The 27,422-nt window shown below is 40.6% G+C and overlaps 1 protein-coding gene across 3 annotated transcripts in view; it reads right to left on the bottom strand.

The window, feature by feature from the left end:
- klf8 (Kruppel-like factor 8) overlaps window positions 1-27,422 on the bottom strand; it is an 80,251-nt gene that overhangs the window by 31,518 nt on the left and 21,311 nt on the right. For 2 of the 3 annotated variants that reach the window (XM_044370253.1, XM_044370252.1), the window contains exons 2-3: window positions 7,869-8,234; window positions 6,369-6,692 (exon numbers count right to left, since the gene is read on the bottom strand). In XM_044370253.1, coding sequence (XP_044226188.1) covers window positions 6,369-6,692; window positions 7,869-8,234 — 690 coding nt within the window. Of the gene's footprint in view, window positions 1-6,368; window positions 6,693-7,868; window positions 8,235-8,724; window positions 8,815-27,422 lie in introns of those variants that run through there. The other variant, XM_044370254.1, reaches the window with a different exon arrangement.

Raw genomic sequence — 27,422 nt, forward strand, 5'->3', positions numbered from 1 at the left:
GATTTCCTGCCCTGTTTGCGACTTCCCTGTTAACTGTACCTCCTATCTCTCCTCCCAAACACAATACTCCCAGCCTATACAGCCAGTCTTGCATATCCCTTCTCACATACCATCACACGTGTGAATGCAATCACTTCAGTCTGTTTGATAGATAGCTGGCAAACCCACAGACGAGCATTTGACATGACAGGGACCCATCTGAGAACATTTTTTGAGTTAGATATGATTGATGGCTGAACTGCGCTCCTGTCATTACCGTACATGGTGTGAAGAAGTTCAAACCTGCAACCAAAACTATCCCGACTACTACTGACTGAAATAGTGAATATGATGAAAATGTTTGATAGTGGAATAAAAAAGAAACTTCCATTAGGATTTCCAGGGGCTTCAGGTCAGACGAGTTTCTCTGCTGCCCCAGGAGGTGAAGGTAGTAGATGATAGGAAATTTACTGCTCAGGCAAATGAATTTACCTGAAATATTCACCTTGGTTGGTTAGATTGAAGTTAATGAATCTACAGGATATACTAAAATGTAAAAAAAAAAAACAAATTCAAACAAAATACAAGCTTCAATATCAAAAAGGTACTAACAGAGGCTCACAAAGTATATGCTACAGTGTTAGCATAAAGCACTGGAGGGTATTATACGGTGGATTTGATGTGGTGTGTGTTCTCATTTCCAAGCTAATATCCCAAAAACCCAACATACTGGACCTTTTCTACTGATTTTTTTGGGTTACAGACAAAAACATCCCTCTTCTTGCCCTGCCGTTTCTCAAAAAAAAAAAAAAAAAAAGCCTGTTAGCATTGTTAGCTTCTCTAATTAAAACCAAAGGGAACAGCTAGCCCCAGTCTGCATCTCCTTGCTGCTCGCTGCACCGACCCGACTGTGAAACATTATGGAAACATTGAAGGCAACGCATAGAAGAACAAAATGGATGACAGTCATAATCCTGCAGTGCAGCAAGTGCTTATCTGACTGTCCACACACCACTTTCTCCACCTTTTCTTCTATCTCTCCTCTTTCCGTCTGCACTCTTTTGTCATCTGTGTCCTTGTTACCAAACTGTTTCTTTTTCTCTCCCCATCTTCTCCTCCCTACAGCTTCCTCTCTTTATACCTCACCCATCCTCCCTTCCAGATGACAACACCTCCTCCCTCAGCATGAGGCTGCTATAAGTTGCCTGTGATTCTGGCAGGCCTCAACTTATCGTCACTGCTCACACTCTTTATTCTATTCTATTCTTTTGTCTGTCTAACAGAGTACACGAACCTACCTATCAATTTAACACTAAGGTTAGAAATGTCAAAGGTGTAGCAACATGCCTGCACTGTCGACCTGTGATCTCAGCCAGGGTGTCATGCGAACACTCCCACAGGATTTATTACTCATGATTATATTTAATTCGCATTCTGAAATTCTAGCCACCGATATTCATTATGATCCTAATCAGGATGAGAAACTACAAACAGCCAGCAGCCAAACAGTCGTCAGCCACGTAGATTTCGAGGTTGAGAACACGATGTGGACTTTTGGAGGACAAAAGGAAGACAAATTGATCTTATCACCTAATGACAAGAGGATTCATGTTTTTTAATAATCCACAATCAAAATGTTAATAAAGTTCAGAACACAACACCGCAACCAGCTACCATTATCAAACTGATGATTGACGGGTCTTTTCATAAAAGGATAAACCCTAAACAACACTGAATTTAAGTTATGAATGTTTTTGTTTACATCAGTAAAAAAAAACAGACTTAAGTTTTCAATTATAATCAGTTGAAAAAAAAAAAATCAGATTTTTCATTAATGAGACAAACTCTTTAATTATGTGAGTAAATTTAAGCCAAATTTACACTGTAAAAAAAATAAAGTCTTGAGCCTTTAAGAAGCTGAGTTACAAACACTGCTGCACAGGTGAGTTACATGAGGTTGAATCCCAATTTGCAGTAATTATCAGCTATAAAAATCTGAATGCACCTACTGTAAGCAACGTAAGACAACAAAAACAGCTCCAAAAATTGCCAGATCAGCAGAATCCACAATGCAGCTGCACAAGTGCAAAAAAAAAAAAAAAAAAAAAAACTAAAATCGTTTCCTGTGTCAAGTCTGGAAAATAACAACATCTGGCAAACTGATTTTACACAGAGGAACACTGGTTACAAGTAGAAACTAACCCACTAAGATATGTTTATGTATCAGTGTTGGCAGTGAGGATTTAATGTCTTCAATGTGTAAGTATTTATAGTTATAAGCGTTCATGTTATTTTGTCCCAATAATTTGGACTATAAGGCTTGGACTGCACATTCTGACACATTTTGTCAAGTTTAACAACTGTAATTATAGATTACCACAACAGCAATTAAACAGTAGTAGTATTTCACATATTTAGACTTTATTGTCTGCTATAGTTTAAAATAACCTAAACAATGATGCAAAATGCCATATTTTGTTCCTCAAATGATCAAAAATTATCAGGATTATTCACACTGCTCAAATCCTCTGAGACATGTTCAGTATATCTCAGCACGTAGAAAAGTCATCTGTAAAAAAAAAAAAAAAGACTGAAAGATGCAGGCGTTCTCCCTCTCCAGAGAAACTCCCCGGTTCAGTGAAATCATGAAGAAAAAGATCCAAATTAGCTTAATTTATTAGTAGACCATCAGACCAAAATAGCTGGATCATGAGAAGTAAAACCACTGAGGCTTTCAGGCAACGTGTGGGGTAACCCGTGTAGGAGTTTGGTTTCGAGAGGAGCTATTCTCTTCAAAACGATTCCCATAGTCTCTCCTTGGGGTGTGTTGTCTCTGCTTTGACATCTGACTGCCTCGCTATTTATTGCTTGAAGCTTGTTTTACCGGTACGTTCCCTGTGATCACTAAGAATTAAAAACAAACAAAAAGGTCAACTTTGCCGCTTGAAATATAAAATCCGAAAATGTCAACACGCTTTACAATGTGAGAGCAATCTAGTGTTTGTTGACTTTGTCTTTAATTCATCCATCAATCATTTTCATCCATCATCAGACCTACGTACCTACGTCCTGCTATCGTAATCTCCTGACATCATGTCAAGACTCAGAGAAACCCAGCAGAGGTGCCTCGCTTAACATTTACACAGTTAAATTTGCTTATTCTCTGCTGCTGGCGGGTTAAATGATTTGCTTTAAGGCTCTCCAGCAGTAGCAGTTAAAGTGGAAAGTGAGAAGGTTTCTCATTCACTATCTCCATCCAGAGCTTCCAACCACGATGTTTGGGGACTGGACCTGCTAAACCTGCAACAAATAGGCCTCCAGCATCAGCTCTCAAGCTCAAGTGTGAATATGAAAATCATAACTTTTGAAATTGACAATTAATCAAAAGTGATTTTGATGATTGAATAAGCATTTATAGAGCAAAAATGCTGAACACTTTCTGGTTTCAGCTTATCAAATTAGAGAATTTCTTCTTCTTTCCTTTCCTCTCTTTATAAACTAAATATTTTTAGGATTTGGACTGTTGGCTGGACAAAACAAGCTATTTGAAGATATTATCTTGGGCTTTGGGAAATCATGATGGGCGTTTTTCACTAGTTTCTAACATTTTATAGACTAAACCCATTAATTAGTTTGGTGGAAAAGTGATTATTATGATTATTCTGGTTTGTTTAGAATAAACAGCAGCAGCAGAAGAACAGCTGGGTAATTCGCATGTGCTGTGATAGCCACCATAGCTTCAAGAAAACTTTAGTATCTGCTGTTCCTGACTTTCATCACAATGATCACCAAACTCTTCCTCTTCCTCATCTGTTCATCCACCGCACTCTGCTCGATCCATCCCTCCTTCACCCTCCTGCTGCGCTCAACCACCTCTCCATACATCTCTGCAGTCAACCCTCCATCAATTTTACTCTTAACACTTCCTACACTCCATCCACCTCCAGATCTCCATCTATCAACCATTCATCCTTCATTTCGTACTCCGCCCACCAGTCCACTACCCAGACTTTCCATTTCAATCAGTCCATCCCCTTTCTATCAGCCCTCTACATCCTCTGTTCTTATCTATCTTATCTTTCTAACTCTGACTAAGTTTGTGGTGATAAAGTGGAACAATGATTAATAACTGATATGATATCATCGCTGTGTTAGTGTGATGAATAATCGCAAAACGCCCATCTTTGAGGACACCTTCTGAGCCAAACATCTTCAAAATATTATCTTATTACACGGCTAAAGTTCATGAAAACAGCTTAGAAACTTCATAAACTGTGAATATAACTTAAATGTTGGGTCCAATTTCACAAAATGACTGGTACAGGCATCATTTTAGCTTTCAGTAGCCTGTTGAAATTCCATTTTTTTTTTCAATATTTAGAAGAAAGTTGACCAATCAACATCTAGTCAGTATGCAGGGTTGTCAAAAATGACCAGAGGACGTGTGAAACAACTGGTTACATCTGAGAGTGTTTGGTGATCGAAATCTGGCTTAAAATAATGGATAACAATAGAAAAATAACAACACTTTCACATACAAACTCCATGTGCAAGACAGATAAAAACTCACTGCTGACCTGTCACAGATAAAACACCTGGAGGTTGTTGTTCTCAAAGGAAATACGTTGCTACTAAACCACAGAACTGAACCAGACATTGTACAAACATATTTGCTCACAAGCGATATCGAACAATAGTCGCTTGTGAGCAATAGTTGATAATAGTTGAGTATTGAGCATTATGATGGAGGAGAGTCTGGTATTGTCTCCTTCATGCCACAACTCTAAATTCTACATTCATGTTCAAATATCTTTGAGATTGAAAATAGCTGAATTTATTATGGAGAGGGTATTTTACAGACCTGTGCTCATGTGCTTTCAAAAAGCTGAACAGTTAAAGAAAATGTTGCAATTCAAGCAGACTTTCAGCACCGAGTTCATTGTAGACACAGTGTTTCAGGAAGTTAGGCGTCGTTCACACAGACAACAGCGCTGCTTGGAAAAACCCTCCTTAGTTATTTGAAATAAGCGCAGAAGGAACTGTCAAAAAAGACACATGGTCGTTTGGCAAAAATGTTGAACTTGACCCAACTTTTGCCACAAAGCCCGTATGCACGGCAAATACACCCTGTAGTATTTCATCATCTCACCGGTACCTGACACGACACACCCCAACCAACTCCTTGCACAGCTCCTTGAATATTTTTTAACGAAGGGTTGTTTTTTTTTGTCTAAAGGCTGAGTCAAACCCAGGTCAGAACAAATTCTCAACCCATTCATGCCAACATCAAACACAGGTTGGCGCATCGCTTTGAAACGGATAAAACAGACAAAATCTTGATGCATAAAGGTCAATAAAACTCCTTTTCTATCAGTCATGATGACACAAGAAATAAGCAGTCAGGTGATCCGAGTGGTTGTGAACAAGCGAACATTGAAGCCTGATTATCTAAATCAGTTTCTTTGAAGGTAGAACTGAAAGTGAGGCACAAGTACAGAAGGTCAAAGTCAGTGATGGACGTTCACAGAAGACAGTTTGGGTGACAATTTTGTTTTCTCTTTCAAATAAGTTTGTCTAGCCTGGGAGGGTTTGTTTACAACCTGTCTGATCGTCTGACCGCTCATGTTTCTTTCCTCATCTGATCTTTTTTTTTTTTTTTTTTTTAGCAAAGCTGCAACGTTTCCATTTCTCAGCAATTTAACTAGTGAGTGCAGTGTTATTACAGATAGAAATGAGGGACAAAACCGGAGGAAAAACCCTGTAAGCAACCAGAATTTCCCTTTATACTAAACAGAGATCTGAATAATGATGAAATGGAGGCCAAACACTGGTCTCAGATATAAAGCAAATCTACCAGATCAAATCTGGACCTCCTTAAATTGGAAGAGAGGTGAGACTTGGATTTGACAAATTGATACCCAGTGAAATATAATCACTGACTGACAACGACACTCGCTGGACTGAATGATGATTATAGTTTCAGATGTTTCCTCTGAACAAGTTTCAAAATATGGAAACACAGAACGTATATCGCAGAACCTCAGAACTGTAAAAATTGTATATTTGCCACTTCACCTGATTTTAGTCGTTATCATACTGTCAAAAAAAAAATGTATGTGGGAGCTTAAGAAGTTAATCACCATGTGACTCTACACGCTCTGATGAAGGTCGCTAGGCCGAAACGTTAGCATGTTTGTTGACGCGGCCGGATCGAACATGTCTGATCACACTCGATACCTGCTCACACCCACTTGATTCTCATCCATCCGTCTTCCCATCAATCCTTCTAGATCAGATCCTTCACCAACCCCCCCCCCCCCCCCCCTCTCTCTCTCTCTCTCTAATAGATCAACCAATCACCTTCACCCACCCCGCCTCCCCCTCCTCACCGTGCACTCCATCTCCTCTGGCTCTGGTTTGATCTGTACAGACGGCATGTCTGTCTCGCCCTCCTCCTCCTCCTCCTCCTTCTTCTTCTCTTTCACAGACTTGGTCGCCACTTCCTCCCGCTCCTCCTCGTCTCCCTCCTCCTCCTGCCGTGGTCGAGACCTTGTCGCCGGCCCCTCCTTCTTCTCTCCTTCTAGTGGCGGTAGTGATGACGACGGCGGTGATTGTTGTTGTTGTTGTTGTTTTTGGGTCAGGGTGCTCTGCTTGGCCGGGCTCCTCTGCTTCTTCTGGGCGCCACCGGCACTCCTCTTCTGCTTAGGAGTCGACTGTCAATGAGGAAGAGAAGAAGAAGAGGAGACAGAAGAAGGTGAGACGAGGAAGGAGGGAGTGGTGATAAAGAGAAGAAGAGTTGGAAAGGAGGTTGAGGATAGGAGGAGAGGAGGTGTCAAGAGGGGTAGTGGTGTGTGTGTGGGGGGGGGGGGTGCGGGGAGGGGGTGGCAGAGAGAAACAGGAGGGGGAGGGAAGAGGAAGGAAAGGGTGAGAACAAGTTAAAAAAAAAAAAAAAAAACTTCCAGGCCAAGGGGGGAGGGGGACAGGAGGGGATTTGTTAAAGGATTTGAAGCCAAAGGGAATGAGGAGAAAAGTGTGTGTGTGTGTGTGTGTAGGCGGGGGGGGGGGGGGTGGGGGGTCCAAGAATTTCCCTTTACATTAACAGTGATCTGAATGATGATGAAACGGAGGCCAAACACTGGTCTCAGATATAAAGTAAATCTACAAGATCAAATCTGGACCTCCTTCAATTGGAAGAGAGGTGAGACTTGGATTAATATTTGACAAATTGATACCCAGTGAAATATAATCACTGACTGACAACGACACTCGCTGGACTGAATGATGATTATAGTTTCAGATGTTTCCTCTGAACAAGTTTCAAAATATGGAAACACAGAACGTATATCGCAGAGCCTCTCTAGCCTCAGAACTGTTAAACTGTATATTTGCCACTTCACCTGATTTCAGTCATTATCATACTGTCAAGAAAAGATGTGTACAGGAACTCAGGAAGTTAACTACCATGTGACCCTTTAAGCCACTCACCTGCCAACTCCTGTGTACAAATGACATGATTTCCATTTTTCTCCACGCTCTGATGAAGACCACTAGGCTGAAACGTTAGCATGTTTGTTGACCAGAATAAATTGGTGAAATTGACACCAGTTGCTTTGTCCTGAAGATCTGTGTGTGTGTGTGTGTGTGCTACTTCTTTACCTTTGGATACCCGACGTTGGAACTATCACTGTAACTCGTTTGTGATGCTTGTTTGATGAATATTAACTTCCAAATAAAATCCTCCTCCAGTGTCTGCCTGAATTTAATCCTGAGTGTGTGACTTGATCAAACATGTCTAATCATACTCCATACCTGCCCGTACCCACCTGACTCTCATCCATCTCTAATAGATCAACCAATCACCTTCACCCACCCCGCCTCCCCTTTCTCACCGTGCACTCCATCTCCTCTGGCTCTGGTTTGATCTGTACAGAGGGCACGTCTGTCTTGCCCTCCTCCTCCTCCTCTTCCTCCTCCTCCTCCTTCTCTTTCACAGACTTGGTTGCCACTTCCTCCCGCTCCTCCTCGCCTCCTTCCTCCTCCTCCTCCCGCCGAGGTCGAGACCTTGTCGTCGGCTCCTCCTCCTTCTTCTTCTCCTCTTCTGGCGGCGGTGGCGATGACGACAGCGGCGGCGGCGGTTGTTGCTGCTGTTGTTGTTGTTGTTGTTGTTGTTGGGTCATTGTGCTCTGCTTGGCCGGGCTCCTCTGCTTCCTCTGGGCACCGGCAGCACTCTTCTTCTGCTTAGGAGTCGACTGGCACTGAGGGAGAGAAGAAGAAGAGGAGACAGAAGGTGAGACGAGTAAGGAGGGATTGATGACAAATAGAAGAGTTGGAAGATAGGGAAAGGATGGGAGGAGAGGAGGTGACAAGAGGGGTGGTGCGTGTGTGGGGTGGGGAGTGGTAGAGAGAACCAGGAGGGGGAGGGAAGAGGGAGGAAGGGGTGAGAGCAAGGTAAAAAAAAAAAAAAAAAACTTCCAGGCCGGGGGGGAGGGAGGATGTGGGATTTGTAAAAGGATTTGAAGCAAGAAGGAATGAGAAGAAAAGTGTTTGTGGGGGAGTAGAAGAGGGGGCGGGGGGGGCGGGGGGGGAAGAGGAAGGAAATGTGAAAAAGGAGGAGAAAAGATAAAAGAGGAAGAGGAGGAGGAAGACAGGTAGGAGAGGAAGCAAGACAGGAAATGGCACGCTAGAGTTTAGAGCGCAGGACAAAAAAAAAAAAAAAAAAAAAAAACACATGACAGCGAGAATTACCTCTGCTCTAAAAGCCTGCTAAAGAGACCCCCCCCCCACCCAAAAATAAAAAAATCTGCCAGAAGGGGGGGTAAAACACACACACACACACACTCTCTGAAAGAAATAAAAAAAAATTAAAAAGGCAAAAAGAGAGAGAGAGAGGCAGAGAGACAAAAGGCCTAATCCTGAGGCTGCCAGTGAGGGAATGAGAGCGAAAGAGAAATAACAGAGACAGAGTGAGAGAGCAGGGAGGAGTAGCCGTGAAATGACCCCTCCCTCCCTTTCAGCGGCAGGCAGGCGGACACACCCTTCCCTGGAAGCCGAGCGAGAGACACACACACATAGAAAGAGAGAGAGAGAGAGAGAGAGAGAGAGAGAGAGAGGTGTGGGGAGTGCCAGGGTAGAAAGATTCAACACACACACACACTCTTAGTAATACACACACTCTCGTTTTCTGTCTCCATTTTCCCTCAATGTCCACTTCCTCTCTCAGACATTTACATATCCTACTACTCTGTTTATGAGATTTAAATCTATGAATAAACTTATAGATAGAACAACTTATTAACAGTTGTTGAAAACTCCTACAGCTGTAAATTACCTACATCCCGGCGTGAAGATGAAGAGATGTGGTATTTGAAAAGTTTCAGTATCAGTGATGATACAATACAAACTGTACTTTTTTTTTTTTTTTTTTTTTTTTTCCTGAAGATGCTTTTGTCACTAAACGAGTTGTCAAATGATAAATGTTCTCGAAACACGAGCAACTGTACAAAAGCTTTGTCTACATAATAGTTTTAAGATTAAATCGGACAGAATAAGTGAAGAAAGACACGTCGCACTGGTGAATTAAAGGAAATAAATGTGCTAAAAGTTCAAGCTTCTACATTCATCAGCACTGTATTTTCTAATCAACCAACACTCATTGTCATATTAATACTGAATGTCATAACGCACGCAGTAGCCAAAGATATATTTTAAGGTGATTTCTGTCTCCAAATGTGATGATTGGAATTAATTTGCAACTTTTATTATTCATTTATTTGTTGATTTGTTTTTTCTGGAAACTCATTCGGTTTATAAAGTCTCACAGGTTAACAGGAGCCAGAGATAATGTCTTCAAATTTCTTGTTTTCTCTCACCAACAAATAACAACAAAACCCAGTTAGTAAAGGTCAACCAGTGGGTGCCAGTTTCATAAAAGAGAAATAAGAAGTGAAAATAAAATGCTTTCACACCTTTTCTATCGTTTTTACTGTACAACAGATGCTCAAAAACACAAAACAACCTCACTGTAAACCACACTGCTTAATGGGAAATGCAGTGTCATGTACAGTAAAAGCCATTTACTAAAAGCACGAGGTCTGTCGAAGGTGTTTGCCGTCCGCATCGTCGATCAATCAAACTTTATTTGTACGGTAGAGCACTTTTCATACAAGTTAGTGCGAGTCAAAGTGCTTCACAGATGACTGACAATCAGATAAGACAGAACTAATACAAACAGTAAAACAATTTGAGACTAATGCGCAAAGAAATAAAACTGATTATTAAATAATACACATAAAAATAACAATAATAAAATAAAATAGATAAAATGCTATATGCCTCGAGGAATTCATATAAGCTAAATAATAAAGCCCAGTGAAAAATATCCAAATCTTTACTAAAAGTAAAAGTATTTAAAAAAAAAAAAAAAGTTCTGCATTCAATATATTACTTGGGTAAAAGTATTTACAGTAAAAGTTTTTCACGTTGCATTCATAAGTAAAAGTACAGTGGAGGATTGCAATGCACTGTGACCTTTTGTGACCTTTGTCTGTTAAATGGTTAATCTGCAAAGTAACTACATCCATCATATAGACTTAACAGGGGAAAATAATCTAGTATTTTCTCGGGAAATGTAGTTTATGAAGTACAGGACTAGAGTAAATGTACTTACTGTACATGTGTAGTGGAAGGTCAGTAAAGTAACTGTAACTGTAAGCAGTCATGGTATGGTGGCCAGGATGTGTCAATCCTGGGAACGGATGCTCTAAAAAGCCCACATTTGGGTTAATAGTTTACTTACACAAAGCTGTTGATGCATGAACAAGGTTTGTGTTACACGCTGTAATTCTGAGAGTTTCACATTTTGTTCCACGGCTTAAACTCAATATGTGAGCGATGAGTTTCTATCTGTTCATAAAATCATTTGTAGACTTAATATCATCCAGATGTGTGGTTCAAGAATTAAATCTGCAAAAACTATCATGAGTCTCTGTTGATGAAGAGCTAAATTTCTTTGTTCCTTTTTCCTGAAGCCGAGGGAGGGGGGGGGGGGGGCAGGGGGAAACACACAGGTTGACCTTTAAATGACATCATGAACAAACATTTGCATGTATTATTTTTTTTTTTGTTTACTGTGTTTTGCTCTGCCTGTGACCTCAGACAGAGCTCTCGGGGCAGACCGACATGTGACTCGGCTCCAGCGGATTCCACACTGAGGTGTGGCCTTAGCCAATCAGCCTGGGTGTGGCTGCAAGCACCACCCCTCCCACACACACACACACACACACACACACACACACACACAAAGGGGACACACACTGGTCTCTCAGTCCCATTGTAAGTGGACAGAGCCCCCTCTGTGTCTCTAAACAAAGGTAAAGGCTGCTCAATGCCACACCTTCCACCCCCCACAACCAGCAACACACACAGAGCCCGGATCTGAAATTACAAAACAACTTCCCTGAAACATCACAAAGTATCTTGTGCTTTACATTTATAGGTCCACCTCCTGTTTTCATTCTTTACCACAATGTTTAAATGGCCGAACAGACCATGTGACACCTGATGAATGATTTCAAATTGGTTAACAGCAGAAAACGTCCAGCGATCTAAAAAACTGGGGGTCACATCAATTAGTTGTTCAAAATAAAGAGAATCACACTAAAGGAGCAGGAAGTGGACCAGAATGCACTGCAGCTACAACACAGGTTACACTTCAATTAAGGAATGCAACTTTTTTTTTCTTATTCATTTTTATACTCATATGTGTTGTTTTCTTGTTCTAATGGAAGCTAGCACCAAGTCATTGTCCTTTACATATCATGGTAAGATTGCATGAAACAGGAATTTATGCAAACTTCCTGTTACAAATTCAACTACATGAAAATTATAACTGCATGAGAGAAACTGTTGAAGAGGATGTGCAGAGCAAACCTGACTGAAGATTTGAGTCTTATTAAAGGGTGGAGAGGCTCTTGAGATCAGCAGGGTAAATTTTCCTGCAAACATTATTTCATTATACATTTCCATCTTTTCGAACTTGTTTTTCATTCTTTATCTGACTTTCAGCTCAGTTTTTAGGGGTTTCGCTCCAGTTTGATGTTTTGACTGGATTTGCTCTCCGCTGACGGCCTCATTATCATCTCCTCTGTTCTGTAATTGGCCACTTCTCACCTGCTATTGATGTTGAACTCCGTTCAGCTCTTGCGGTGGTAGCATGAATGAAAATGGCTCCCTCACCGTCAATTTGTAAATTCACCCAACATCAACAATCATTGGCTGTCGTGGGTCGCACAGGGTGGAAACTCAAGTCAGTAAGCCAAATCACATTTCCTTTTCTACATTTTTCTTGTGGTAAGACTGAAGCAGTGTGTGTGTGTGTGTGTGTGTGTGTGTGTATGTGTGTATGTGTGGGGATTTTTGCCATTTAAAATAAAAAATAAAATTCCCATACAAACTGTATTTGGTGCCCCACAGCACCAAATACACCAGCGAGTGGAAGCGCCATATTGTTGCAATTTTTTGGTGAGTGTCAGACAGTCTCGAGGAGGGAGGATTTGTTTTTGTCTGCTGGAAAGAGCTGAAGGCTGCAGACGGCACAGCTGAAGGGCAAAACTCCACCAGCGGCTTAAAGTCAAACATACTCCCTTGATTCCAACTTTTCACTGAAATTTAACAAAATCCTTTTCCATTAAGACTTCCATGATTCTACCAGGCTACTCTTACAAGTATTAACTGTGGGAAATGAATCATTATTGGGAGCTAGATAATAAGAAATGCAGAAACTTTTATACTCTAGTGGAAACACTCTGATTATACAGATGGACAGCAGGACGAGGAGGATTCTGCAGCAGGAGTGATTTAAGAAGTTTCAATGGGTATTTTGATATATATTTTGCAGACTGCAACAAACTGAATACCCCTCCCCCTCCCCCTCCCCTTCCAAACATGTAGGAGAACCTACAGCGGCTCTCTTTGGGCTACAGTAGAAACACGGCAGGCACTGTTGTAGATGACCCGCTCCCTGTGTAGATATAAAGGGCTCATTCTAAGGTACCGAAAACACAATTCTTATGAAAACACCAATTAAAACATACTTACGAATATTATCTTCCATATCTGCCAAGTCCGTTCAGCTAGATCACACTAAATTCTACACACTGCACCTTTAAATACTGGCAGAAAAACGTTTCTAATGGAATCACCACGATCTATAAAGTTTTTCTGGTCAAGTATAACTTGATGAACTCTCACTGTTGACCAAATGCTGTTTTACTGACCTTTGAGGTCAATGGAGAGCCAGAGAGTCCAAAATGGAGGAAGCTGCTGTAGCGCTTTGTGCCACCGCCCAGTTTTATTTATGTTCCTCTGTCTGAGTAAAAACTGCTCCACAAAAGAGCAACTGTTTGTGCGGACAGTTAGCGAATGAAGTTAATGGCACAAATACATCTTTTGAATAAACTGTGTGAACTTGTTGTCTCTTTAGCGATCGAGCTAACGAGCAAGCAGTTAGCAAACTTGTCAGCTTGAAGAGATTTTTTTTCCCTCCTTAACTCTTTTTGAAGAAATTGAAGTAAAATCTTGAGAGCAAAATGCCACGGGAGAGTAATCGGCCCAGCACAGAGAAAATAGAAAGAAGTTCAGGGAACTTTTGTGTTTAGCGGTTAGCGCGCCAGCTACAGTCATTCCCCACAAGCCCTGTGAGTAGTCCTAACGTCAGCAAGAGTCTGGACGCAAATGTTTCATGAAGACATGCAGATAAATTTCACAACGATGCCAAATCGGTTCTGAGGCCTTCAGTGAGGTAACAACCAACTTCTTACTTCACTTCAAGAGTTTTCTTCGTGTTTTATGTCATATACAAATTAGCTAATTCAATTCCGACCATATTTATTAGCCTAAATATATTCCAATGTTGTGTATTTTGTGCTCTTTTGGGAAACAACCTCATTTGGAATCATTAATCAGACAAATTTTAAGATCCATTTGTAGTGAAGAATTTAAGAGTTAAAAACTGAATTCTTTGCTCGATTGTCTTTGCACTTTTATGACCTGTGAGAATCTTGTGCACCGACTTGAGCATAAATCTGCTCAAAAGTATTTTGGATTGGAAGGGTTACGAGCCGCAGCCAGACCTGGATCGAATAGGATTTGCAAATAATTCCTCAGCGTTTGTTTTAACCTAATCTGGAGTTCCAGCTGGGTGGAGTTCAGTGCTCCAGGACATTTCAGACGGAGCCACATGGGCAGTAAATCACAGAAAAAAAAAAACACACAAAATAGAAAATTTTAGTCGGCTGGACTTTCTGAAGTCATGCCTCAACATACAAACCACACCCATTTTACCACGCCGAAAAGGATGAAGCAAACATTGAGAATCTTTTGCAAATCTGACTTGATCCACATCTGCAGTCAGGGGGGAGGGAGTACAGTTAGGGGGCCAGGAGTTATGTGTGTGTGTGTGTGTGTGGAGAGCAGCACTAACAAGTACTGATAGTGAGAGACTGCGTACGTGTGTATGCACATGTTATGTGTGTGTAAATGAGGACTGACAAGAGTATGTGTGTGTGTGTGTGTGTGTGTGTGTGAGGAGGGGTCCTGCTGTGGAGTTCCAGGAATAAAAGGGTGGGGTGGGTGTGACCCTGTCAGCCTCTGATCCCACCACAGGAAGTCAGGGTGGGGGTAGAGAGGGACCAAGACTGAAAAAAGACAGACAGAGATAGGACTTTCTTTTGCCCCAGCTCACATTTCCAACTACATACGACAGAGTTCCCAAGCAACAAACACACATACCGATATTCCATGGTGAATTACTTTGTTTAGAAGTTCAAACCAAGTGGCAACTACCACAGCTTGAGGTTGAAGCCAATGTTGTCGGCCACTAGATGCCGGCTCCAAAAAGTCCCTGACTTCATTCAAAAAGCATCAGCTTCTCTTTATAAAGACTAAGTCAATAAGTCATTATGGCCTCACTGAATTCAGGTCCTCTAATAAGTATGCTGGTGGTCATTTTCTGAAATTATTGCTCCGTTAATAAGATTTGTGGACTTATAGGAGCTTTGATGTCTGCTGCGTGAGCGTTGATTGACAGTTCGCTCGCCTGCTACTCTCCCCGGCTCCGGGACTCACACCAAGTCGAATTATTCCCATGATATTTCTGTAAGTTTAACGTTACTTGACAAGTTCGCTTAATTAGCTAACGTGTGCACCAGTCAGTGTTCCCAGTGAGCTAGCGTTTGCTTCAGTCTAAGTGCATCATAAAAGTTGCTTAACGATGTCATGTGGTAATTTGCTAATATGTGACATCACTGCAAGATGGTTGTGTGTGTGATTTTCTGAAAGAAACTACAGTATATATTAACTCAAAACCAGGCAAACACAAAGTGTTACAACGCTTGAAAGATTTTAACCTCATAGCAACTGAACCGCAAATTAATTTTTGCTGATATAAAGGCCAAGTGGAGTAAATCACGGAAGATGAAAGCCATCGAAACAAAGCGCTTCAAGCTTCTTACTCTACGTCTGGTGAGCTGAATGTGGCGATGCCGCTCGTGCGAAGGTACAACCAGCCTGCCCCCTGGTGGACAACATTATATTTTTATTTTGCGACAGTTCCGGTATCTATTTGCTATCTATCTATTTCTAATTCAGCATGAAGTGTGTATCTGTGCATGTTTGTTTACTGATTTGTCTACACACTAAAAGTTTGGTATTAAACAACATTTTTATAATAAACAGCTCCCCCTGCTGGACGGTGCAAACCATTACATTTTTTATGGTTGTTTTTTTTTATCTGTCTGCTGATTGACTTTAGTATATTATGTATAAATATATCTGTTTTTTATTTTTCTATACATGTAAGAGCATGGGCACAAAAACGATATATATATTTTTTAAAACAGCTCCCTCTGGTGGAAGAATTTCAATTTTCTGCAGCGGTAGTTCACCAAAACTAAAATGCTTTCGACTATTAAACTTGATCAACGTGAATGTGTATGAAGGCGATCAACCAATAGACTCTCACAACAGCGGTGGGGTCAACTGTCGTCGTTTTAATAATGCCTGAATCAGCATTTATCGAGCAAAAATGACAAAAATTGTCTCGTTCCAGCTTCACTAATCAATCAATGATTAAATCAATCATTAGTCACAGGAGTAAAATCACCATAAGGGGACATACTAAGGACAAAACTCACTGACAGTTTTTTTTGGAGAGAAGTTGGATTTGGATCCGCAGCCGTCCACTAGAGGATCTGAGTCTGGGCTTCAAACAGGCCAATCTCAACATTTTTAAAATCTATTTTTATCCGGTGAAGGCTGGCTGAGCGTGAACTGAACGCTCTGCTTCATCCTCATACGATCCCACACATTCACACCCGCTCAGAACAACCAGTCTGTCACTGCTGAGCTGTGGGGAGCTGAGGAGGAGAGTCATGTCGCAGGTTGCTAAGGGAGATTTTTTCCCCAATCACTCTCTGCGTCCTGGTCTGAGATTTCAACCCTGTCACTGAGATAAAAGACGATAAACGGGGATTTAAAAGGCAATACAACCAGATCAGCTGCTACAGAAAGATGACAAATGTTTTGATTTGAATTTGTTTTTTCTGATGTGTGACAGTGAAAGTAGATGGCAGCACAAAGAAGACAGATATGATGGAGACCTGACAGGAAGGGGAGCTGGATGAACTCGCTGCAAAAAATGACGGCTTCCCAAACATTACTTTATTATGAGACATAAAGGAATACACTGAGAAAAATAAAGGTTAACAGCAAACTGGTGATCATCTGTAGCTTTGTCTATTAATGTTTGTTTTGTGCTTTAAAATAGTTCATGACATCATCTGACAACAGAGAGACATTTGGATGAAACACAACGTTTTTTTAATTAAATGTGTTGTTTTTAAAAAGCACAGCTTTCCCCCAATGCGTGTTAAATACATTTCACCACATTATTCACCCAATTCAGTGTGCAAAGTGCTGAGGAATGTTGTGTCAGCATGTTGAGATCATGTTTTCGAGGTGATCTTGGCAAAACAATGTTCACATTAACTGTGTTGGGGAAGAAGTAGAATAACTGCTTATTGCTGTAACACGAAACCGTTTACTGGTTTAATCTGATTCAGTTTTTCAGTCAGCAGTTTGTATCTGAATCTAATAGAGAAACAATCATTGATTAATTGTCGATAGATGCTGAAAACGCTGGTTCCAGCTGCTCAGATGTGACTGTTTGCTGCTTTTCTCTGTTTTATATCATTGTCAAGTGAAAATCTTTGGAATTTGGACTGTTGGTCAAACAAAACAAGCAATTTCCAGACATCGCCTCTGGGAAGTTATTGACTTTTTTTTTTTTTTTTACTATTTTCTAAATTTTCCACAATGATTGAAAAAAAAAATCAATTAGTAAATAATGAAAATATCAGCTAGTTGCAGATCTATTTAAATGCATTATTACATGAAGACTCAATGTGATATAAAAACACTTGCTGAGCTTATTTTTTACAGTGTGAAAGAGAGGGTGGGACAGAAAGAGAGACTATCTGGGTCAGCGCTCTCTTCTCTGTCACTGCTGCCTCTCTCCAAACCCCCTGGCCCTGAGTGTGTGTGTGTGTGTGTGTGTGTGTGTGTGTGTGTGTGTGTTTTGGGTGGGGGGTGGGGGATTGCCCCAGTCAGCCGCACACTGTTCATGCCTCCACAGGGTCCACACACACACACACACACACAATTTACGTCTAGTTATGCTCCCACCCATGAACGATCACGCCGCAATTTCCCCGAGCAGTTCCAAAAAACCCTATCAAGGTACATCAAGGTACACACTGACATTGATTCATTGTTATTAGATGTACAGATGAAGATGATCCGTCTCCATTTGACCCCAGTTTCTTCCTATCTGTCTGTATTCTAGCTCAGTTACTCTCAAGAGTTTCCTTCTATGATAGTGTTATTTAACTATGCAGCAGCAGCAACAGCAGCAGTAGTTTCAGTTTGGGAATCATCAGTGTTTCATGTAACCGAGGGTACAATGAGCATGAGAGGCGGAGGGGAAATAACCAAAATTAAGAAAAGAGGCAGAGGGGTTTTTTTTTTCCCCTCCTATGATGGCCACCAGTTCATACCACTGTGGGTTCAATCTCAGTTCATAGCACCGTTTAACATCCTCCCGACAGGCTGTCGATAGCATTCAGATATGGAACGGTAATTTTTCAGTGCACTGAATGCAAAAAGCAGTCAAAGCTTTCTGTTCAGTAATAGCGGGAGGTTATGCGTCTTTATAGATTTTATGGCATCTTTTGGATTATCTGGGCACAGTAGAGAGAGAAATAAAGAAACAAAGATAATGTGCTGCAGGAGACTCAGGTCAGTGTCAGATCGACCATTAATGGAAGCATTAGCATGAAAAGGTTTCCCAGTCACTCCTCACACTCGCCTCATGGATCTTTAGTTTTTTTTTTTTTCTCCTGAGGGTGTCGAAAGCATGGTGGTGGTTTTCCAAGATGGCACCCCGTTCATTCCTATTTAAAAAGAGAGTGTTTTTGAATCCAAGAACACATTATGGCTACAAAGTTTGTACAACAATGGAGGTCTAAAGCACAGAGGAATAAGACATTGCAAGCTATATATCTTTTAAAACCACAAAAAAAAAATATGGAGAAATGAATTTTTTTGTAAATTTTGTGCCGTTATAGGACAGAGTGTAGTGGTGTAGTGTAGCTGACACAAAATCAAAAAGGAAGAGTCTGCAATTAAAGTGGAAACGAGGGGGTGTTGTGATTATATGCTCAGCAAAGGTCACCAGGATGCTCTGATTTGTTCATTCTTACTATACCTAATGCCACGAGAGTAGTTTCATAGTGTTTGTGACACACAGTAAATGGTTTTTTTTTTACAGTTGGTTTTTTGAAGCAATTATGTGGTACAAAGTCTTTTTGGGCCATAAAAATGGCAGTTCTAGAGAGAAACCATCGACGATGCACTAAAACGGTTATTGCAAACAAACTATATGAGAAATATTTGAATATAACATTACGTTAACTATGTTTGGACACCAAGCACCATTTACTATTTACAGACAGCGGCTACTAGTTCAAGTACGGGTCAGGAAGGTCTGCGTCCTACTCCGCGGTTTATATCTGTGACGCCTTGCTGGTTGCGTCACGCTAGCCAATGAAATATCAGCAGAGTGTATCACCAGTTATATACCTGAGAGTTTTATTTACAACTGAGAATAGAGAGAAGAGAAGAAGAGAAGAGTGGAGAAAGTTGGCAGAGGGCAAGGAGGTCAGTTCCCATTGGTCTCCAGATATTGCACAACTCCCGTAACTGGAGTCCAACGCACACACACACACACACACACACACACATATACACACCCCCACCTCCCCCTAAAGATTCAGCCCTGAGAGGCGAGAGGACCCCCTCTTAGAGAAGAAGGCTTCGAAGGAAAATGAGGGAAAACTGTGTGTGTGTGTACATACTTATGGTATGCATGTGTGCATGTGTATGTGTGTGTATGCGTGTGAGAGAGAGAGAGAGAGAGAGAGAGAGCTATCAGGGTCAGAAGCTTTTGGTCTACACTTCCTTCATATAGACACACCTCCCCTGCTTGAACCCCCCCTCCTTCTTTCATTTTTCTTCTTCCTGTTGACCTCCCTTACTTTGTGTGGGTGTGTGTGTAGTTGGGGACGGGTGGGGCTTGGTTAATAAGTGACCGAGATGAGACGGGCAGTTGGTTGCTAAAGGGGCGATGCCACCGAAGATTACTTTTTAATTCATGAACAACAGAAATTCTGAGCGAGGACATAAAATTCAATCAGAAAGTCCAGATTTAGGAACATCTGAGAAGGATTCCTTCAAATATTTTCAGAGAATTGAAGATCTCAACTGTGAACAGTAACAGGACTTCCTGTGCTTACTGTCTTGGCAATTGTTTTTTTTAAAGTACTTGAGATACAAGAACACAAACATCAAATTCTCCTCCTGCGTCCTGTTTGAAAGCAGGTGGACTTTAAGAACACAGATGAGTTTGATTTTGTTTGGAATATACTGTCCGGTCTTGACTATGTGGGCATTCAGACAGTAAACAGCACTACGTTAAAAAAAAAAGAAAAAGAAAAACGCAGTGAGCAGCAGTGATGTGGGAGTCCAGTGTGAGTTTGTGCATCCGTGCGTTTAAAGATATCAGACGCCAAAGTGGTTTAAATTGAGTTAGAATTGCACGACTATTTTACAACTCATCACGTTGACAGAATCCATCTTGACGACTGCGAGGCTAAAAGTAGAATTACAGCATCATGTTATACATAAATGTACACTTGACCATGTTTGATTATTCAATACATGGGCGGATTTGAAGGGAACGGCTCCCGCAACAATAGTGGCAATTTACTTCCCTTTCAGCAATGTTTCATATGTTGATCATGACTGATAAGTTCTGCTGTTGGTTGAAAACTGCACCTGAACTTCAGCATTTTGTTTTTATTGACGATTTAAAGACCTCCTTCCAAAGCTTCATGTCATAGCAGATTCACACAGTTTCACCATAAATGTTACACAAACTAACGTAGATCACTATGACAATATCAAATAGGAAATGAACCCTGTAGTGCGGGGTATATTTTCTTTAAGCAGAGCTATTCTGCTATCAAATATATTAAAATCACAGCTGTATTATATCAGAACATGCAAGCATGCTAGCAGCTCTGCACAGCTAACAACAGAGGCTCCTTCCTTTGGGCCCCACCGACCCCTCGGGCTGCTGGACTGGAACCCAGTTAACAATCTATGGATCAACACAGTGTCGCCGTTGCTTCGGTGCAGCAGAAGTTGAGCCAGATTTAACTTTTTTGCCAGATTGGCTTTGAGGTTTTGTTTTTGTTTTTTACAGGAGCCTTTTGTCATGTGCCTACACAGTGGTCTCATTGAAATGAATGAGGAGGCTGCACAAAAAAAACACACAAAAAAAATCGGTAAATCTTGCTCAACAGATGTGTATAGACTGTAAAAACAAAAAGTTCTTCCTGTAACACTTGCATGAGATGAAAATGTCTGTTAAATATTAAACATTGGGAGCTATATGTACGCTCGGTTGCTTCTCCCTATGCGTCTGTATGTCACATGTCTCTGGAGCCTGAGGCTCTCTGTACCAAGCAGTGCCATCTCTGTCTCTATTGTCCTGCATAGAGAGAGCAAAAAAAAATAAATTAAAAAAAAAAAAAAAAAAAAGAGGAGAAGAGGAAGAAATAATGTGATGTTGAGGCAGAAAAAAAAATGTTATAAAGGACACGGGAGAGGAAGGAGAAAATAAAAAAAGAACGGAAAGAGAATAAAGAGGAAAGAGACGAGGAGAGCTAGAGAGAAGTAAAAACCACAGAGCGAAGCCTTTCACTCTCTCAAACAGCTGTGACCTTACATGTCTATGTCTTCCTCCTCCTCCTCCTCCTCTTTATTTAACTCATACCACTCTCTCCTCTCAAAGTCTCTCCTGCTGATAACCCTCCCTACAAATCATTACAGTCTTATCTCACTTTTCACCTTAACTAAACTACATTTTAATGACATAAATCAATTTCTAACACATACAGAAAAATAATAAATATCTTAAGTAAAATGACAACACAAGAGACAAAAAGCAGTGATCACACCGTACTTGAGTATTACATCATCACTAGCTGATAGAGCAAACACACACACACACACACACACACACACACACAGCACTGAAACAACACGCCTACTTCTGCCTCTCGCACTACAGCGGAGAGGACAAACTTATCTCCCGTCCCCCCCCCCCTCGACCACTCCCTGACAGTTTCACTCCCTCCCTCCACCCCTCCTGCAGCTGAGGAGAGCCCACCGCCTCTTAAAGGGCCAAGGTCCTCCTCAGAGGGGCCTCGTGCACACGGGCAGGACCAGGGCAGGAACGTACCTCGGAGAGGTCGAGGCTGGAGCTGCTCTGACGCTCGTCGGAGATACGAGAGATGTGACTCCCTTGATTCTCACACACACACACATTTTATGATAAGACTGCTCGCTCATGGGTTCGGGTCCTTATGGACACTTCCTGATCCTTGTGTCCTTCATCAGTGATCTTGAAAAATGAGGTTTATAATTAACAAGAGTAAAACATAAAGTTTAAAAAATCATTTACTTTAAAATGACTCAGGGAGAAGTAAGATTAGTCAAATCCTGCTGACAGAATTAATTTACTATTTTACTAATGTTATCTAGACCTTGATGCTCAGATGAGGCATGAGGTGGCACAATAACAAGATGCAGTGTTTGTTAGAAGTCCTGTAGCTAGGCAACATGGTGAATAATTCATATTTTCCACTTATGTTGTATATATCACGATGTAGCAAATACAGTATATGCAAAAATCATAAAAAATATATATTAACTAATGTTCCAAATAACAAACTCTGTTTGCACCAGAACATCATATGAGTAAAACAAAAAGTTCAAAGGCTAGCAGCAGTTTCGATTTTAATTGCAGATTGTTCTGAATCACTACTTTGGATAACAGAAACTTATAGAACGATAACGTGATCTCTGTTTCTCCACCATCCAACAGGTGGCTTAAAAGTAGAGCTGCACTAACCATTGTTTTCTCAATTAATTGGTTCATTTGTTGGTCTATTAAATGTCTAAACCAGAGGATGTTCACTTTCAGGGTGTTTCACTTTTCTTTTTTTGGTGCAAGAAAGCACAAGAAAAATCAACTCAAATGAAAAAAAAGTGAAAAAAAAAAAAACACAACTAGGTTGATGCATCCTTTGTATGGCAGTGATTGCAGTGATATGGGAAACACACCATCACTTGAAATGTAAAGATTCTCTCTCTCTCGTTCTCACACACACACACACACATACACACACACATACACACACATACACATCATAAGCAACCTCAGAGCTTGTCGGATTGAAGTGCGAAGAAGGTCAAAACAACAGCTGACGACTGCCTGTCAGGCTCCGACAACAACAAAAGGAAGAGACGAGTCAACAGCGACCGACTAGAGTTGTTTACTAGCCACAGGGGTCAAAGGTCATTGTTGCTGCATAATATTGGCTGTCTTGTAGGGGGACATTAACAATTTTTGGACAATGAAACAGAGAAATTAATCGACAGGAAGTTTGGGATTGACCTGAGAGAGTCAGAGGATGGATGTGTCAAGGACGGGGAAGTTGTCATGATTCCAAATGATTCAGTTCAGTTCACATGTGATGACATGATGAATTAAACACTATAATTTACTATGAGGTAAAGTGGACGCTTTCATTTCTTTCAGTACTGGTGCCAAAACTTTTTTAAAAGCCTCCATTTCTATTTATATATTGACCGGGGAACGTTCTGATGAGCCAAACACTTTTTGTTAATTTGAGTTTTCCTTTTTCTTTCTTTTGCTTCCTTTTCACTTTCTACGCCTCTGTTAATGCACATGCTTTTAGTGCCTTCCTGTTTTTGTTCTCATTGTCGTTATTATAACAACAACAGATGGACTGGTTTCGTTGCCTGGTTGAGGGCTAATGAGAGTACTTAAGGGGCATTTTTTCCCCTCAGTTTCACATTCTGTATTTAGGTTTCATTGTGCCTGTTTGCTGTATATTCTTGATGCAAAATAAACACAATATCTTAATCTGTAAAGATGCACTGATGTGTAACTTTAACGGATATTTTTCACTTTTTTCTGACATTTTGTGGACAAAACGATTAAAAGATGAATCAAAACTATAATTGGTAACCTGACTAGTAGATAATGCAACATGTGATAAGAGGTCTCAGGTACACTTTGCTTTATTTTAAGGGGTCACAGGTCAAAAAGGTTGGGAACCACTGTTCTATGAGTATATCGTTTGTTTAGGGTTGGGTATTGTTCATGTGCCAACATGGTTTAACAATGCTAATTAATGTCAAAGTGTCAAAGTATCATTTAAATCAAGTGCCTTTTGTTGCAGCACCTGACAGTTTTCAATACTGTGTCCTATGGACCCAATTTAGTCAGGAGCTAAAATGTATCACAGTCTGATTCCCAGTTCTACACTTACATGTCCAAGTGTAGGTGAGAGAGAATGAACATACGGTATATATTTTCTTAAAATCCATTTAATTACCTTACAGGTACTTTATGGAGTTTTTGACCACTAGTAGCGCTACAGAGCAATGTTTTAACAAGTGGGTTCCTTGTTTTGATACCATTCTCATGTTTGTATGCTAAATATACCACCATCCGTTGGCTTAGCTTAGCTTAGCTTAGCACAAAGTCTGGTTACGGGGGAAACAGCTGGACTAACTCTGTCCAAAGGTAACAAAATCCACCATCTCTGACATATACATAACTAGTTGCATCTTGTTGCCAGTTTATGGGTGGTTATGTACTGAACCACCTCTGTGGAGAGTGAAACATTACTTTTTGTATTAACTCTGCACAGTATAACCATTGAACAAAATAAGTCAAGTGCCAATTTTGAGCTTTGATGATGTTTTCATCTGTCTAAAACCTTCCTTCAGCTGGTTGCTTGGCAACTGGTCCAGATCAGTACATAACCCTTTCCATTGGCAGACAATTTTGTCCAAAGCCCATTCAAATTAAGGTACAATCAGAGCCACAGTAGATCCACTGAAAAACCATCAAGTTTCAAAATTACACCTGACACAAGAATCACAAGGTTGCAAGGAGATGAAAAAAAACATGATGCACTGATGTGTGATATGATACCGATACATCGGGTCATTACACTCCGTATATTTTGTTGTTTTCAATGCCTTGCAAACATCTGAAAGCCTCTGAAATATATACTCACCAAACATCACAGCATGAACTGTCCACACAACCAACTGCATGACATTCAGTCTGTCAATCCACTGAGACATTGCTCATGTTTGACAGTCCTGCCCCCAAAATCTTCCCGCTGTTTCTTCCAGGAGAACACCGCTAAGAATTTTCTCGACTGAGGGGAATCTGACTGAGACCAGCTGGGAGTTACTGAGGAATCCTGTAATGCTGGTTCACCGTCAGGTTCATATTTACATTAAAGTAACGCACACTTCTCACCAATAGAGACTAAAATAACAGCACCAGTGCAAACACGTCTGCACAGCTGGGTCATGTAAGGTCGCCTTGCACTTAGCTGTGTTAGTTAACCCCGTATATACTACACATGGTTTTTACCTTTTCATTCATAATTACCTTAATTTTGTTTTACTGTATTTATCTTTTTATTGTTTTAATTTTATGATCATGTCATGTTTTAAATTTCTTGTGAAGCCTTTTGAGCTGCATTTAATGTTTGAATTATTTTACACCATGTTTTATTTCACATCATTTGCAAACTTTTACATTATTTGTAAATGTTAAATCTTTAAAAATGTTTTTCTTTTAATGAATAATTTTATGTAAAGCACTGAAGCTGTATTTTATGTTTGAAAGTATGCCTATTATTATTTTAATTATAAAGCTTATTTATTGATTTGTTTTAATTTGTCACTCGGGAGCAGAAGAACTAAACCCGACAAGCTTAAAAACACGTCTCAGACAGATCCATTATTAACATGAAATACATTTTTAAAGTTTTTATGAATACATGTTTATTATTGGTTCTTGTTCAGTTTCAGCTTGTGACCACTGCTCATCTTTGCTGGTGCAGTTTGTCTGTGTCTGACAGATGTTACTGTGATTTTCCAGACTATTCCCACCTTGACACACTGGATTTTTTTTTTTTTGGCTCTTGCTATTTCAGCTCGGATTATTTGGTCTCTTCTGGAGCTCTGTTAGTTGACTCATGCTGCCTACATATCAAACTGCTGATTGACTCTTTTATAGGCGACAGATGCTGCTAACTGGCATCGGGCCAATGATGAGCCATCTCTGTAGAACTGTAATACAGTTACTTCTATCATAAAGTCCTCTTCTATGAGGGGTTTACTTGTTTTTGGTCTACCTCCAAGTAGATCAAAAAAGAGTGACATGTTGTGGCCTTGTGATTCTTTAAAATGTTGGTCAGAAAAACACACACACACTGCATATACTGTATGCAGAGAAGTGCAGTGAAGAACTGGGTGTGTCTCCATCTGGCTGACAGATAGAGAGAGAGAGACCTAGAGAGAGAGAGAGAAAGAGAGAGAGAAGCTGCCCGGCTGTTATCACACCACACCCTGTTGACGCAAAACCGGCCACCACTTCCCTACACACCCTCTTATCCCCACACACACACACACACGCTAGACAAAGTACACTAAGTTAAGTACATATAACTCTTGCATACACACACACACACACACAAACAAACACACACACGCGTGCCCAGACCACAGTGTTGCGGTCAGAGTATTTCTCTAAAGCTCACACTGAATTCAAAGCACTTATAGGCTCGAACCAACCTCAAACACGAGCGAGCGTGTGCAAACAAACACACACAAATGAAACACATTCACAGGATTTACTCGGTGAAACAAGTGCCTATAAAACACGTCTCCTGTCTGTCAAGTGGTCTGAGCAGGTATTATCAAAAAGAAATTGAATGTAAATACATCTCCGCCAACAGCCACTAAAATATGACCCTGTCTACATGATATGAGGGAGATATTTTGCATCTACTTTCTTTTTTATATCAATATAACTGGTTGTTGCCTTCTTTTGACACCAGAAAGCAACAGCATCCAATAAATTAAAAAAATACATTTCTATTTCAGTTCACCATATATACAGTACATCTATATACCTTTGAATGTACCTCATTTGCATGTCACTTTAGACAAAAGCATCTGCCAAATAAATATGTATATTGGACTGATAGAATTGCATCACACCCTTTACAGTCAGTTATATTGGAATCAATCTGCCCATAGACTGTGGATGGTTGATTTCTTAACCGTCATGTCAATGTGAAATCCATTTTCCATAATCCAAGTAGGGGATTAAGAAACCAGATTTCCCACCGTAGATTTCTCCAAGAGAACATCAGTTTCTCTGCCATGTCAACGGTTAATGGTATAAAGATTTTTGGATCTGCACATGTGCCTGGAGAAGGAAGCACAGGAAGTTGTCACCAGCAGAAAGTGAATTATCAGCAGCAGTAAAACAACAACAACCAAAAGTCAGCAATATTAGAGCGACAAGAGACGCTATCAATGGAGAATGTCATGAAGGAGTACAACATCCTGAAATATCCAGACGGGTGGAAACACTGCAATGCTGACTTTTTGAAGAAGCTGTCCAGTTGCGAGGCAGAGGAGGGTTTCAGGAGGACTGTAGAGCAGATTCACTGGAGGTGGAAAATGTTAAAACAGTCCTACCACAAATCTAAGATTCACAACAGGACCGGTGGCAGTGACCAGAGTTTGTGTCAGTTTTTGGGTGTCGAATGTGGGCTTCAAAGATAGTTGAGTTCAACAATAATGCCCCACCCCCATTGGTAGATAACAAAGGGTTGTTGCATGTCGGTGTTCAGCCT

Source organism: Thunnus albacares, chromosome 13, assembly GCF_914725855.1.
Source record: "Thunnus albacares chromosome 13, fThuAlb1.1, whole genome shotgun sequence".
NCBI classification, from domain to species: Eukaryota; Metazoa; Chordata; class Actinopteri; order Scombriformes; family Scombridae; genus Thunnus; species Thunnus albacares.